The sequence below is a fragment of the Histoplasma capsulatum genome, assembly GCF_000150115.1.
Source record: "Histoplasma capsulatum G186AR genomic scaffold supercont2.6, whole genome shotgun sequence".
In the NCBI taxonomy this organism is placed as follows: domain Eukaryota; kingdom Fungi; phylum Ascomycota; class Eurotiomycetes; order Onygenales; family Ajellomycetaceae; genus Histoplasma; species Histoplasma capsulatum.
In genome coordinates this window covers 1,439,706-1,455,265 of record NW_025544806.1, presented here as the reverse complement: position 1 = coordinate 1,455,265, position 15,560 = coordinate 1,439,706, and the positions used below count along the sequence as shown (strand labels likewise).

The window sequence follows — 15,560 nt, the reverse complement described above, 5'->3', positions numbered from 1 at the left end:
TGGATTGGGAGCCATCTGATTGGGACAGTGAACTTGTGGATAAGTTTTTCAATGACATGCATAAGGAAAATGTGGCAATTTCAAAAAAAAAAAAAAAAAAGAAAAAAATGGAGGAGAGGGCGTTGAGGAAGGAGCAGGAATAGCAGAAAGAGCGATTTGCAAAGAGAGAACCCCAGCGACCAAACCCTAATTGGGAAGAATTCAACATTTACCCAAGGGGTCGGTTGACTACGATTTCAATATTCTTGAGTTGATTTTAGCAAAAGGGTTTTTTTTTTTTTTTCAATTGACATCTATTTAGTTTGTTTTATATGCGTCAGCTTTTAAATTGATTTATGGAGGTCTGCACTCTCAATTCTGGAGCTCAAATGAAATCTGATCCTCACACAGCATCAGTTATGTTATGGGGCGCTGATGCCTAAGCTGACAGCCAAGTTTGAGGTATCAAGCCTCTCAACCCACCCCAACCGTTTAGGGGGGCTACAACTGATCAGTGCCATACTAAGCATATAAATTTCTACCGTGAGCAGGGACTTACATTACTCATCGTATGTTCCGTATGTCAACTATGACTTTCAGATTTTCAATGATGAACGTCCCATCGCTGGGCTGGTCACGGGACCAAGCTGCCTTGAACCTTTTAAAGTTCTTCACGCAGAAGATGGGAAGGATAGGCAACAGACCCAAGCACCGCTACACCAGGCAACAAGATGCCACCATGACGCCTCGGAGCGAAAACTCTGTTTCCTCCACGTTACGAACAGAGAAAGTTCTTCCTTGTTTGAGAGAGCGGGGACGGAGCCAATCGCCAGCTTTGTGGAGACTTGCTCATGCATCGCTAGCTCGAAGCCCCAGGATCCATCCCATTCTCGTCTGAGCCACTATCCATCGCTGAAGACACAGGACGAAGCAGCCATGCCGATGATTGGTCTTCCTCGCCTCCTTCTCTTCAAGGCTGAGAAGGCTGCAAGAAGGATAAAAGGTTGCCTCGATCGCAACAACCTTTCGACGTTTTGCCATTGATGCCAATGTTGTGGTGTTCAATTCATCAAACCTTTTCCTGAGGACAATATTTGAGAGGCTTATCTTCTTGCTGCCATCTCCAAGTACTAATACTGCGCGTTGACGGTATATCTACATCATCCTATCCCTCAATCATGCCCCGCCACGGAAGTCTGCAACCGCTGTGTGGTTGTTGGTATCTGGCAACCACAACGCGCCAATACATCCCTCAAGTCGACCTCAAAGCCCATTCAACCATATTATCAGCTTCTTCCAGGACAATCTTAACCCAGACTTTCATCAACCCCACATCAAGAGACCTAGGAGATGTCAAGTACACCTTTCCTTTGCACGATGGCGTCAGCATTGTGGGTTTTAAGTGCGAAATTGACAACCGAGTCATTCGTGGGATCGTGAAAGAACGGGGGAAGGCTAAAATTGAATACCAGCAGGCTGTCCAGAAGGGCCAGGCTGCAGCTCTGCTTGAGCAGTCCGCTTTGGCATCTGATACTTTCACCACCAGCATAGGAAAAATCCCCGTCGGTTCCAAAGCAGTTGTGGAGATTATATATCTAGGCGAGTTACAACACGATGCCCAGTCGGATGGCGTCCGTTTCAGCATTCCCAGCATCATCTGTCCTCGCTACGCAAATTCTTCTGTCGACACTCACGAATTGAGTCAATCCTTAGCGACCCTTGTACAGAGAGGCGCCATCAACATCACTGTGGATGTTTCAGTGGACAAAGGATCGAGCATCCGCGGTTTACAATCACCAAGCCACCCCATCGCAATCACACTAGGCCGGACGTCAGTTGCTGCTCAAGACGTATTTGAAGCGAATCTCGCTTCTGCGACCCTAACGATGCAGCAAGGAAATTTGTTTTTTGATGAAGACTTTGTGTTGATTGTCAATGCAAAAGATCAGGATGTGCCGAGCGCTTTTGTGGAAACCCATACGACTATTCCCAACCAGCGAGCTATAATGGCAACGCTTGTTCCCAAGTTCAACATACCAAACAATAACCCAGAAATCGTTTTCATAATCGATCGAAGTGGTAGCATGGGGGGGAAGATTCAGACACTTCAGACAGCATTGAGGGTTTTCCTCAAATCCCTACCAGTTGGTGTCAAGTTTAATATTTGCTCGTTTGGCTCCTCCCATTCATTCATGTGGAAGAAAAGTCAAGCATACGATGCTTCCTCCCTAAAGGCTGCACTTAAATATGTGGATTCGGTGTCTGCGAATCTTGGAGGAACAGAGATCCTTGGCCCTGTACGGGCCACGGTGGAAAGGCGTCTCAAAGACCTGGATTTGGACATTCTGTTACTCTCGGACGGTGAAATTTGGGACCAGAACACGCTCTTTAGCTACATTAACAAAGCGGTGTCTGACCAACCTATTCGACTTTTCAGCTTGGGAATTGGCAGTGGCGCGTCTCAATCCCTTATCGAGGGCATTGCAAGAGCTGGGGATGGGTTCGCACAATTCGTTAACGACAATGAACTTTTGGACAAAAAGGTTGTCCGCATGCTTAAGGGGGCTTTGACGCCGCATATTAAGGATTATACGGCTGAATTGGTGTATGAAAATGATGGGGAAGACGACTTCGAGATTATCGAAAAACCAAACGAAGTTCCCACGGGTGAAAATTTTCGTTCTCCGGCAAAACGCTCAGCCGAAACCATGAACGTAGATTCAAAGAAAGATGTTCCAAAATCGATGCAACCGATCTCCCTGTTTGACCCTTCTTACCAGGAACCTGACATCAAGGCCACTGCCACCCCTCTTGAGGCGGATCTCCCTAAAGTACAACCTCCCAACGTACTCCAGGCGCCTTACAAAATACCCAGTCTCTACCCATTTAACAGGACCACTGTTTACTTCCTCCTCTCTCCAGACGCTCCTCGAACAAACCTCAAATCATTCGTTCTCAGGGGCACTTCGAAACATGGGCCTTTGATGTTGAAAATTCCCTTAGAGAATATTGGCCAAGGCACAAGGCTTCATCAACTGGCTGCGCGGAAACTAACACTTGAGCTGGAGGAAGGTCGAGGGTGGATATACCATGCGAAGAACGAGAAAGGACAGCTGATTATCGACGAGCATGAAAGCAAAAAGGAAAATATCGTGAAGCGCGAAGCTGTCCGGCTCGGAATTGAGTTTCAAGTGGCTGGGAAATATTGCTCCTTTGTCGCCGTAGAGTCACCTGCTGATGGGAAAATGGCGGAGCGGAAGGCAAAAAGGGAATCGGCCTCAGAAGCCGGCAAACCCCCTGGTTTTGGTCCTGGGGATATTCGAGACCCTGCGGATGATACGGACGAGTCTGAGGAAGAGATCATAGATTCAGAATGCGAGAGCACAGTTAGTTCGTCCAACATACATGTACTCTCCACTCCGTCCCATTTTGGTAAGGCTTCGTTCAGTCCTCCAGGCTCCTTTGCATCCCAGTCTGCTGCCCCTCTGCCCCCACCCCCGCCATATTCATTTGCTTCGTTCCCTCCAGCTCCACCAGCTTCAAACACCCGCTCTCTCGGTAGCTCAGCGCCAAACAGCAATCCACGAGGATCAGGTTTTGGAGGATCTTCGGTCTCTGGTGGTTTCGGATCTGCTTTCTCTACGACCAGCTCTTCGCCCACTGCATTGCCCTTTGGTGCACCAAGTCAACCCATCGCTAGGTTTTCATTTGGACCAACCCCCACAGCCGCAGCTCAAACAGCTCCGTCACCTTTTGCTGCACATCACTCTGAGCCATTATTCGGGTCAGCTTCCGCGCCCCAAGGGCCCGCTGCTGCCTCCCTTTTTGGTGCGACACATACCCCTTTTCTTTCCAGCCGCTGAATTAGCTCCTATGAACCCCCCTCATCTGAGATACCGTCCCCTTTCTCACCAGTCCCTAGCACCTTATCGCTTTACTTGCCAATTTCTAGTACTAAATCATTAATATCTACTTTAGGTACAAGAGCCAAATCAGCGTCAGTCGTTCCCGATAAGAGTAAGTTTTCACCACGTATAGATGGCGCCTTTTGCATTTCCAATTTTGCGTGTTGGATGTCTACACTAGCTTCCTCTGATATACTTACGAGATGTTTCTGTTACTTAGTGCTTGAACGTGGCGAACGACTAGGTGGCCGAGTAGACAAAGGTAACGATTTGGCTGAGCAAGCAACAACTGATTCCCACCGCAAAAGCAAAAAAGCCAGCCGTGCACCTCCAGGAGCTCGGCTGATCCAACGGTTTCTCAAAACGGATTCTGGACCTACAGCGCCTTCGCAGGATGCAGTTCACGCCTTGATAGCACTTCAGTCCTTTGAGGGATCGTGGCAGTGGGAAAGCAATGTATTTGAAGTCATGGGGCTCAATGCCGCTGAGATCGAAAGCAAACTGGATTGGGCAGCTATTTTGGGAAAGAAAACTGGAATAGACACCAAGAACGTGAAGCAGAGGTCAATTGTCGCGACACTTATTGTCTTGGCGTATTTGAACAAGAAGCATTTGGATGAGAAGGAAACATGGGAGCTTGTGGGAGAGAAGGCCATGGGTTGGGCTGTTGAGGGGATCAAGGAGATCGGAGGCAATCCAGACGGAGGGTCTGATGTGCTCTTGAGACAGTTTGATGCCTTGCTCTGAGGGACTTGTTTGATATCATTGATAGTTCTTTTCCCTCACACGTATATTTATTTTTTTGTACACGGGAAAAGGCTTCCAGGGTTAGAATCTACCCACACTCCAGGTTTTGCATACGCATAGTTTTCCTAACTTTCCGTTGAATGAACCTTGACCGAAACCCGACCTCACGAATACTATGTACGCCATCTGACCTCATCATATAAGCCAATTTCAACTTGTGGTCTGTGCACAAACCAAGGACTAATGGACCTGGAAAAAAAAATAAAAAAGTGGACACAGCCACGGCCAATCCATATATAATTTACGTGACACACATTGGCAGCCCACTGGAGCTCAGTTTCCAATCCAATCCAATCCAGTCCCTGCAACACTTCTTTAAGATATCAAGCTGGATCCTTGAACTCGAACAAGGAAGATCTTCAAGTTGGTCTTAACATTTACAGTAGTTCGCCTAATTGCGCACAGACAGCGAATTGAGATAAGCTTCTGCATTGAGGTCGGGTGGCGCCCTTAGCGAGGTTGGGTTCCCTTCATTCCACCTCTCCATTTTTTAAACAAATACGGAGGCTAGGCAATCCAAAGATCAGGGCCCGGGATGACTCATTTCCCCCCACCCCCCCCCACCAATAATAAATACCACGTATCGTTCTTGAACTGCCAATATCTTGAGAGGCTGAAACAGACGTCCCAAGGGATGTGTCGCATGTTTTGCTTCGTGGAGGAGAGCAAGCAGTATAAAACCCACCGCCACCCCCGCCACCCCTACCCCACCAGGGCGACTCGCCTTCTCCCGTTTATGTTTGATCTATACGGTCTTTCTCAACTCAACCATGCATGTCCGTAGATGGATGGATGCGGATTCATCGACGAGAAAGGGGCCAAGCGTGGAGCAGACATGATAAACATGCGGCGTTTGCTCTCTTGCAGGATCGAGAGACCCTCGACAGGGTTCCAGAGATGGGTGGATCTAGGGTGATCCGGGCCCATGGTGCCTGGGATACGACTCGCATACGGACCATTGAGGAAAAATGAGGCAGAATTTCCATGGTTCGCGAAGTTGTTGGGGAGAAATAAGAGATAGGCTTTTTTTTTTCCCTCTTCCGTCTTCTTCTACTACTTCTTCCACCTTCTCTCTTTTGTCGCATGGAGAGAAGAGGCAACGAATGGAATGTGCTATCGAACCGGTATCTCGCATCCAAAGTCGGCCTTTCTCCCCATCCATGGATGCAGGCTCTCAACTGAGCCATCTATCAATAAACGCCGTTGCCTGCCGGGCAATAAAAGAAACTGTCGGTTATACTTACCGTACAATAAAGTACGCGGCGTAACGTAATAGTAAGGTAATGGAAACAGAAAACGTTCGTCTCGGCGTAATAGGGCTGTATTTTACACGGGGATACCGGTGATACGGGGATAAACGGCTCAACTGATATATATGTATATGTATATATATATATATATTGGCATTCAGGCCGGTTGGATGGAGATGTACGTTGCTTGTACAGTTCGAACTGCACTGCAAATTGGCAGTGGCATCTCTTCCTGATGAGAGACATTAAGTATGCGTGTGAACATGAGATGAGACGATCAACACAAGGAAATAGCCCATACTCATCTCCGATTCGAAGCACACCCCATTGTCCATTGTTCCCTCCCACGACAATGAATGCCTATTGAACTGCGAAACAACGATCAAAATATTTCACCATTAGACAGAAGCTATGAGCTTTGGGGATGAAAAAAGCAAATAATATAGTATAAAAAATATAAATATAAATATAAAGTAAAGGATAAAGGGGCAAAAAAAGTCAGGGATGAGTTTAAATATTCAAGCAAAAAAAAAAAAAAACGCTGCCACCCATTGAATAGAGAAATGACATGCGTGGCAACATACACCAAAATCTACAATGAAAAGAACGGAGAGATTCAAGGCGCGAGTGTTACGCAAACAACAACGAACGGGAAGGGGGGAAAGAAATGAGGAGGGGTTCCGTTAGGGCGAGAGGGAAGGAGAAGGAGATATCACTCCTTAGCACCCCTCAACATCTCCCACCCAACGCTACCACCCTTCCCCCCCTTCTCTGTAACCTCCTCAAGAGCGTTGACAAGATCAAAGCAGATCTTATCCGAAACCACGCTGTCATGCTTATATTCCGGATGTCTGGCTACAAACTCGCGGATCCACTTCGCATTCGTCCACAGAGTGCCATCCGCACGCCGGCGGATGAAGTCCAGATACGCCGCCAGCCGACACCGTGTCTCCACATCGACATTGACACCGTTGAGATACGACTCGACCAGCGGAATTAGGCCGGGAAACCCGTCCTCCGTGCCGTTGACGATGTCTGCGATGGTCATGAGCTCATACTCGGATTCGATGGGACGTAGGTTCGGCGTTGAGAAACCGGAGGAGTAGCGGGAGCTGGAATCTGATGTGTTACCGCTAGTGCTGTTCGGGTTACTGTTGGGCTGCTGCTGGTGCTGGTGCTGGTGCTGCTGATGAAGCCGTGATATACGGTGTGGAAAGGGGTCTTTGCGGAAGTAGAATTTCTGCTCGAGGACGGCATTACGTGCGTGGGCGGTTTCCATGTTCATTGTTGTGCGTGGGATGGGGATGTAGAGATTTAGATCGAAACTGAGAATGGCGCGAGTGATGAGGACCATGAAGACGCTGAAAGCGGCATTTTCGAAATCGGTAATCTGGATCTCCATCGGGCGGAACTCGACGCGCCAGCCGATGTCGTTTTCGGCCGGCGGCGGTTTGAAGCGGATGTGTTGCCAGTTTGTCGACTGCAGATTCTCGAAGTGATTGGTCTGGTTGAGGTCGAGTTCCTTCAGGTCCTCGGAAAATACTACGATAGGGTCGCGGATGAAGAGGTGGGCGAAGTGCGTGGCAAGCAGGTCGTCCATACCACCATCTAGGAGGCGTTGCTTAATATCTTCGTCTATGACAAGATCTGGGTCCATGTACTCAGGTCGTAGTCGCGGATCTTGGGATATATATGTGGAGTTGGACGCATATCTTGACTTTGGGATGCGCCAGCGATCATTCTTCAGCGGCTACTCTCATTTTTCGTTAGTACTAGGATCGTGTCGCATAGGAAAAGCAGATTATTCGCTACTATATTAGATTGGAATGTCATGCATACCTTCTCTCCCAGCTCTTCAGGCGTGCGGCAATCAACTGCCTTGCTGATCTGATTCCACCGAACGTCAGTATCAACTAAGAAGCCTTTGTAAATTGGTGTACCGGCAGTCAAAGCCAACATTATCGGCCCCAGGGGGCTTAGCTGGTCATAGAGCCTTCTCCCCTCATTGATATTTTTACACTGGAACGTGATTTGCAGACAACAGCTTCCCATGCCAAACGCCATTGCATCCATATAGACATGATTCTGTTTCACAGCACCATTACGGACATCATCGTCTTCTGGCCAGTTATGGAGATCGTAATTGACTGTTGGGTCGTTGAATGGCCAAGGGGTATTCCTATCTCGAAACACAGGAACGTTCAGCTGCACCTTTCTGCCTCTCCTCCATCGAATATTTGCGGCCAGTGTGGGGAAACGGATATGCGGGTTTGCGATTTCGTCGGGGACGAACTGTGAACGGAGCGCGCTGCCCGAGACAGGATAGAATGGTTGTGTGAAATCACCCTTGGTGCCTAGTTGTGGGAATGTGGTGAGGGTTATGGGGTATTCATTCGGTGCCATATGTTTTTTCGCAATAACTCTCCTATCCACCCGAGTCCAACATTTTAATTTTAGCTCATTTCAGTTCGTGGGGAACTCAAGCACATTGATGGAAATGTTTAAACGAAGTAATGTACCTCCACTTCATATTGGACTCGACTCTCAAGAGGTCTTGGAATCCAATCCCCCATGGCTTTCCTGGTGTTGCTTCCAGCATAAAACGCCCAAACTCGGGATGGAACTTGGGAAGCGGTTCTTTTCTGTAGGACCAAAACAGGCCAAATTAGAGGCAACGCAACAAAATAAATCCCCATATGGATCAAAGAACGTAGGAATATAGCGAAGAGACGCGGGCTAATTCAGTGATGGTAATCACATACACTCCATCCAGGAGCCCCTGGACCAATTCCCCATTTGCCTGCACTTCCTCTTGCGCCAGCGAATTCAAGAGCTCGGCCTGGTGGAGTGAAAGTCGCACTTTCTGCGCCTTCTCATCCACCGCTACGACGAGATACTCAACCTAGTTCGCCGCAAACCCATTCATCAGCAAAACACTCAAGAAATATGTATTTGAATATATATATTCAAAACATAGACCGGGAGGTCAATCCATACCTCATCGCCCCAGAGCAGCGCATCTCGCTCTTTTCCCTTTGCCTTCCCCCAGATGGCCAGAAGTTGCTAAGCGAAATAGGTTCAGCGACGCAGAACGGGAACATTTTAAAACATGGCTGGCTGGTTTGCGTGCAAAGGAGAGGCGCGCGCTTACTTCAATCCCCCATTCTCTGACTTGCTGTGCACTTTTTTTTGCTTCCGGCCAGGCCAGCGGGGTGCCAAGCGCTCTGGAATAAGAATTTTTGGTTGTAAGAAATTTGTTGTTCTGTAACAAAAATGCGCACGGTGAGATGGGGACAGGGTTTCCATATTTCCTTACAGCAAGCCCATAGCGAGAGGGTGCGACCCTTGCCAATTGTAGCTCTCCGAGATGATAAGGATAGTTATTTCTTCGTTTTTTGGTTATTTGTTCGGGAGAAGAAAGTAAATAGCGAAGCTTCCTCAGGCCTCAGGGAAGAGTGAGGGAATGGAGGCAAAAATGACGTGATACTAGTATCTTTCGTCCGAATAGACGCACAAAGCTACAGCGCCTGCGGCGAAACAAAACGAAGCGGATTCTGTGAGGGACGAGGAAGAAATATAAAGCAATATATATCCATGGACTGCTCCCATGCCTGGGCCGTATATAAACGATCCTTAACGCTGGTAAATTATAACCTAGGGCTTTTTCGTCGTAACCGCTAGGCCAGGTTTAGCTCCAGTGGCATGAAGAGGGGATTGGGTCTTCCGCATTATTCTTCACGCGAAACGAAATCATTCCATACGTAAAACCATAGGGCACGTTGTTTTCAGGAGGCTAAATCAATGGACTAACAGTTTGCCTCTATATCTGACTATATAGATGTATACATCTGCGTGCATTATCGATATTACACACAATCGCTGAAATTGGAAGTTCGCCCGTAGTCAAGATCAATGAATCAAGAGAGGCGCACAGAGGGAAATGAACAGTCGACTGATTTGACACTTTCCACCCACTTGCTAACAATTTGATAGTAGCCATGCTATTCTCGGGTGCAGCAAGGATATCAGGGAAGGGGAAAAGACGATACGACTTCCACAGCCACTACTTCATGGGGGATGAATCAATTCGAAGGAATCGAACAAATGGATTCCCCGCTTGTCCCACATGCACTGTAACTTCTGTAAACCGTCGGAAGTTTGTGAAACCCGGTGGAATCCTGCCCAAATCCTTCAATCAGATCTACCCGGATGTCGCCTACTCCGCTTCCTGCTTATAAATCAGAAGTCCGGAACGCGGGCGTAACGGCGGGAGACCGCATGATTCTTAGCAATAGTAATGGCGCCTGTGTTTCACTGGGGCCGGCCAAGAGGGCGAGACGAAATGCGGACTGATTGTGCGACTTCTGGTGGCTGACAGGCCATCCATCAATACCCACGGGTTCTTGGCCACAGGGGACCATCATATCAGCTGGTCCCTACAAAGTTACGAGCCTGCACTCGAAATCTAAAGTAATACCGGGTGAGGTAAGTCTTTTTCTTTTCTCTTCTCCTTTCTTCTTTCCTTTCCTTTCCTTTTCTTTTCTTTTCTTTTTTTTTGTGGCAGGGCGAAGGTGTCGTGAAGGTCTTTGAAAATGAGTGCGACAGATTGCTTTCGGCAATTGAACAAATCTCCCCTCAAGCTCTTTATTATATACAATCCAATTAATGGGGAATTTTTGTAACATGATGCCCGAGAAAAAAGAAAGAAAGAAAGAAAACCATATAGAAACAACCCGAACAACAACTCCAGATTCCCTCTAATGTCTAATTGCTTCGAGCACCACCCTTGGCAGCCCGTAGTTCATCCATCTTCGCAACCCGCAGCTTGAACTCGTCATACTGGCACTTTTCGTAGGAATGTCTCTCATTCTGGCCAACACAAACAGATACCGTCAGCATATACGTATATTTGGGGAGGGGAGCAATTATGTAGAGAAAGGAAGAGAGCTGATCGCACCTCGCACTTCCATGGCAGATAGAATTCTTTGTATCGACACCGGTTCAATGGGATGAGGAGATGTGCGCAGCTGTCTCGGTAGGCAAGAGGCAATCGAGCCTCGGACATTTCTTCTCTGGTTGCAGCTATTTGGTTATAGGATCGTGTTAACAAAGAATTGGCGAATTCATTGATTTTGTGGTGTTTTGAAAGTGTTTCTGAAGGGGAAAGAATTACTCACGCCGGACATCTTTAACAGCGTCTGCATGCGCCATGGTTGCAGCTTCTGAATTCCTCTCAGCAGAAATCGCCGTGTCTCTGGTATATTTACTTGTATGTGTGTCGTCAGCAAGCCAATGACTTGTTGCTCTCGTCGTCTGTGGTCGCCTGCGTGATGCGGCTCTTAGCGTTCTCGGAGCCCGGAGCAGTTGGTTCCGGGCCCAAGCCAGCAAGCTTCCACTTTACGCGAGAAACGCGTCTCCCCGTTGTCCCGCAAATCGCATCATCTCCCAACAACTTGCGCATTGTAGTCGCCATCACGGGGGGAATGCGCTATAGCTGTTCGTTTGAATTTGTTTGGTTTCTATGCCGCTCGTAGCTCTCTAATGCCAGAGCGTCCCATACCGCCCATTTTGCGACCCCGCTGCTTTTCCATTGGTGCATTTCCGTCCCACGTTTTCCCTTGCCAGCCCGACTGTCAATCATCATCATCATCATCCATCCACCATGACTGCAGCAAATGTGTGGGGTAATAAAATCTACTCTGCTACGTACAGCAGTGTGAGTCCTTTTCTAGATTATTTATCTCAGACTGTTTTTGCGGACATATGGCTAACATCTGACTTTATGATATATAGGTACCCGTCTATGAGTTCAAAGTTGGCCCTGATAATGTTATGCGACGACGCGCAGACGACTGGATCAATGCAACTCATATTCTGAAGGTGGCGGGTCTGGATAAACCCGCAAGGACCCGTATTCTTGAGAGGGAGGTACAGAAAGGTGTCCACGAAAAAGTCCAGGGAGGCTATGGAAAATATCAAGGTATTTCCTCTTTGCAACGGTTGCTCAATGGACCACTGGGCGCATTGTGTAAATGCGACATGGAGCTGACCATTGTGTTCAGGAACATGGGTGCCGCTTCAAGAGGGTCGAGAATTAGCTGAACGGAACGGAATTCTTGAAAAGCTCCTGCCCATTTTTGACTTCGTGGCTGGGGATAGGAGCCCTCCACCGGCTCCAAAGCATACAACGGCTGCATCATCGAGACCAAGGGTGCACAAAAATGTCGCCCCCAATAGGAGGCTGGTGTCGGAAGAGTCGTCGTTTTCTCCAAGGAAACAACAGCAACCCATCCAGACCCAGCCGCTACAAGCAAGCTTTAGTCAAGACCAGCATTTCGCTGCTGTTAACCCGTCGTTACGTGATGACGAATCGGTTGCACAGGCAAGTATGGAGTCATCTTCCATGATTGCAGAGGAGGATATGGCTCCGATGTCCCAACACTCGACGCAGTCGCGGAAACGTAAGCGTGGATTGAATGATATCAGCCTGAGCATTCTCGAACAACAGCATATCATCTATGGTGACCAGCTCCTGGACTATTTCATGACTGTGGGGGATGCCCCTGCAGCAACGAGAATACTACCCCCAGAACCACCAGCAAATTTCCAAGTTGACAGGCCCATCGATGATCATGGAAATACTGCCCTCCACTGGGCGTGCTCCATGGGTGATCTGGACATTGTACGTGACCTGATAAATCGTGGCGCGAATGTGAAAGCGTTATCAAATCATGACGAGACCCCGCTAGTTCGCGCGGTTTTATTCACCAACAATTATGAAAAAGGGACTATGCAGGAGTTGGCAGACCTTCTCCAAGAGACCATCATGTTCAGAGACTGGTTTGGGGCGACTGTCTTCAATCACCTTGCCGCCACAACTAGGAGTAAGGGCAAGTGGAAGAGTTCGCGATATTACTGCCAAATATTGATAGATAAACTAAACGAGACTCTGCCTCCTCATCAGATCTCCATGCTCCTCTCATCTCAGGATTCGAATGGTGATACTGCTGCTCTGGCAGCTGCAAAAAATGGATGCTATCGGCTGGCTACCATGCTTTTATCACAGTGCCCCGAAGCGGGCGATATTCCCAACAAGGCGGGAGAAAGTGCTAATGCAATACTTCGAACAATTTCCCGCCGCCATAAAGATAATCCACCTCCGCCGTCCTCAGTGACCCACAACAGTGCGACTGGCACAGACCACGCCGAATTAAATAACGTTTCAGACAACACAGCTCTTTATCGACCCCCCACTAGCTCTGAAGCCACCGCATCACTTCTATCAAAAATAGGATCCATAGTGGATGAAGCTAGCAGGAAACTAGCCTTAGCTTATGGTGATACAAAATGGCCTCCCCATGGCGCTGAAGATATTGGCAACCCTCAAGGGCTATATGAACATGTGGAGTCCGATCGGGAAAATATTCGGAAGCAAGCAGCATCTCTAACTTCAAAGGAGATCGAGGCCGAAGAGCTTGAAGCCAAACTAGAACGTTTCAACAAAGTAAGGCGGGACTACGAGTCACTCCTAGAACAGGTTCAACGGCTCCATCTCCTCAAACGGTTGCGAAGTGCTAGCGTCGACCCCGAGTCCCAGGCTCAGATAAACGTCAACGGAGAAAGCTCGAGCTCGAACAGCAACGCCAGCAGCAACAATGACAACAAGAGGAAGAGTCCCCAAGACCTCAACCTCTTGTACCAGGTTGCCAGCCAACTCTTCGAAGCCCAACAAGCCCGTCAACAAGCCATTAAAGAGCTCATTCAGCAAAAAGCGGATGCCGGCGTGAGCACGAAACTTGACGTTCACCGTAAGCTCGTCTCTCTTGCGACCGGCCTACCAGAAGAAGAACTGGACCCGATTTCTAGTGAGCTGGCCAACGCGCTAGAATTTGACCGTGCGAACGAGAAGCAGCTGGATGACCGAGAATTTGGGTTAGATGGTGTTTCGGATGGGAGCGAGCGCCACCTCGTATATCAACAAGAGAATCAACAGCAGCAGCAGAAGCAGGCGCTGGCAAACCGTCATGACTCGATATCCATGTCGATGTCAACGCCATTGTCGATGCCTGAACGGGCTGTTGCTAGCTAATGCGGTGTGGATTTGAATGGCTTTCTTCCGGTGATCTCCTAGGTTCACATAAGACACCATGAAAATCTACCATGCCAAACCCGCCACGAAGTCTCCAGTCATGTCCCTCATATTATGGGACCACTTCATCCATTATCTAAAACATACCTACTATCTCCCTACCTACTTAACTGAGTTAAACCCCTCTTTCTTCTTTTTTTTTTCATTTCGTTTCACTTTCCACCGCCTTCTGTGCCTTCTTTTAACTGGTTGGCGTTCCATTGGCTTGGAAAAAAGGAATTGTAAGTGTCTATCCATTTTCGCTTCTTTGCTTCCCCATCCTCTGGACTTGATGGAATGTTTCTTGTTCTTATGTTTGTGCGTATCTACTGGGCTTTTCGTTTCTCCACCAGGCGATTACTATTATTCTCCTATAATAACTCACCGTCCAACTTGTCTTTTTTTATTTTTTTCGCCATGTGTGCATGTATGTAGGTGAGTCGATAGTGCTGGTTTTCACTTTCTCTGTACTGTACATTACAATTATACATAAAATTTCCGGGGTAGCCCAGGGTCTAGCCCTTGAGGGAACTTGCTGCGTACTAAATATAACGGCCTTTCGCTCCATTCTATTTTATCTTCTCCTTCTCTTACGCCTTCATATATATAGAATAGATAAGTCTTCTGTGCCAGGGGCCTTCGTCTGCGCGATCACCTTTTCTTCTTGATTGCCTCCCTGGCCCCATTTCTATTCCTAGGGGTATCGTCTGAACAGAACTACAAGAACAAAACGCCAATAAACTCTCCTTTGTTCAGCCTCCCTCTTCTCAGCTTCAGAGCTGCATGCACATCTTCACATCATTCACGTGATATAAAGATGTTCACCCCCCTGAACTTCCATCACACATCCACATTCACTCCCCCAGCAACCCCGCCCCAAAAACAGAGGAGAAACAGAAAACATAACACACAAACAGTCCCTCAAAACCCCCCATATCACCTTCATGGACAACAACCAGCAGCCCCGGTGACGCAGTGGTAGTGGCGGCAACAGAACCAAGGAGGACATTCACTCTTTCCCCCTTTTCTGTCCCGACGCCACCAACCCGCGCCCTTCCGGGTCTGCTGGTTCGAATCGCACCCAGGGCGAGCCAGGGACCGACCTGGTCCTAGGCCCGCCCTTGGGGTGTGTTTCGAGAAAACCCCGCCGGCAGGCCCAGCACGAAAGCTGTGGCGAGCAGGCAGGGGAGAGATGTAGCACTTCTCGGCCCTGGCCCCTGAGCACTTCATGGGTGAGGGGGCTGAGGGGTGTGAACTCTTTTTTTATTTGTTTACTTGATTAGATTTACTAAAAAGACTGAGAGGTCTCAACTAGAAGTTGATTGATAGACAGAGTATATATAGAGTATAATAAATAATTGATTGAAAATAGAGCTGTTTAAATACTTTTAAACTATTATTTTTCTTTTATTTTATATATCACCCTCTGGTTTCTACTTTCTTTTGACTGATACAATTAGCAGAAACATGTGTGTTCTAGCGCTAAGATGT

At 48.0% G+C, this 15,560-nt stretch overlaps 5 protein-coding genes across 5 annotated transcripts; 3 read left to right on the top strand and 2 right to left on the bottom strand.

Moving 5' to 3' along the window:
* Positions 1-1,067: 1,067 nt before the first annotated feature.
* Positions 1,068-4,716, top strand: HCBG_05203 (von Willebrand domain-containing protein; the record flags this gene model as incomplete). The annotated part of the gene is made up of 3 exons (XM_045432252.1): positions 1,068-3,807; positions 3,958-3,996; positions 4,105-4,716. 3 exons carry the CDS (start codon positions 1,158-1,160, stop codon positions 4,629-4,631), a joined length of 3,216 nt encoding a protein of 1,071 aa, XP_045287464.1.
* Positions 4,717-5,725: 1,009 nt separating this feature from the next.
* HCBG_05202 (glutamate-cysteine ligase) lies at positions 5,726-9,268 on the bottom strand (the record flags this gene model as incomplete). The annotated part of the gene is made up of 7 exons (XM_045432251.1): positions 5,726-7,691; positions 7,781-8,366; positions 8,461-8,583; positions 8,704-8,843; positions 8,939-9,004; positions 9,093-9,165; positions 9,258-9,268. The coding sequence occupies 7 exons, from the start codon at positions 9,266-9,268 to the stop codon at positions 6,654-6,656; spliced, it is 2,037 nt and encodes a 678-aa protein (XP_045287463.1).
* Positions 9,269-9,548: 280 nt separating this feature from the next.
* Positions 9,549-10,179, top strand: HCBG_05201 (uncharacterized protein; the record flags this gene model as incomplete). Its single annotated transcript, XM_045432250.1, has 3 exons — positions 9,549-9,559; positions 9,780-9,832; positions 9,935-10,179. 3 exons carry the CDS (start codon positions 9,549-9,551, stop codon positions 10,177-10,179), a joined length of 309 nt encoding a protein of 102 aa, XP_045287462.1.
* A 355-nt stretch (positions 10,180-10,534) lies between these two features.
* Positions 10,535-11,224, bottom strand: HCBG_05200 (NADH-ubiquinone oxidoreductase; the record flags this gene model as incomplete). Its single annotated transcript, XM_045432249.1, has 3 exons — positions 10,535-10,810; positions 10,899-11,023; positions 11,119-11,224. The coding sequence occupies 3 exons, from the start codon at positions 11,150-11,152 to the stop codon at positions 10,706-10,708; spliced, it is 264 nt and encodes an 87-aa protein (XP_045287461.1).
* Positions 11,225-11,603: 379 nt separating this feature from the next.
* On the top strand, positions 11,604-14,576 carry HCBG_05199 (uncharacterized protein; the record flags this gene model as incomplete). Its single annotated transcript, XM_045432248.1, has 3 exons — positions 11,604-11,657; positions 11,735-11,921; positions 12,004-14,576. 3 exons carry the CDS (start codon positions 11,604-11,606, stop codon positions 14,028-14,030), a joined length of 2,268 nt encoding a protein of 755 aa, XP_045287460.1.
* Between the last annotated feature and the right edge of the window lie 984 nt (positions 14,577-15,560).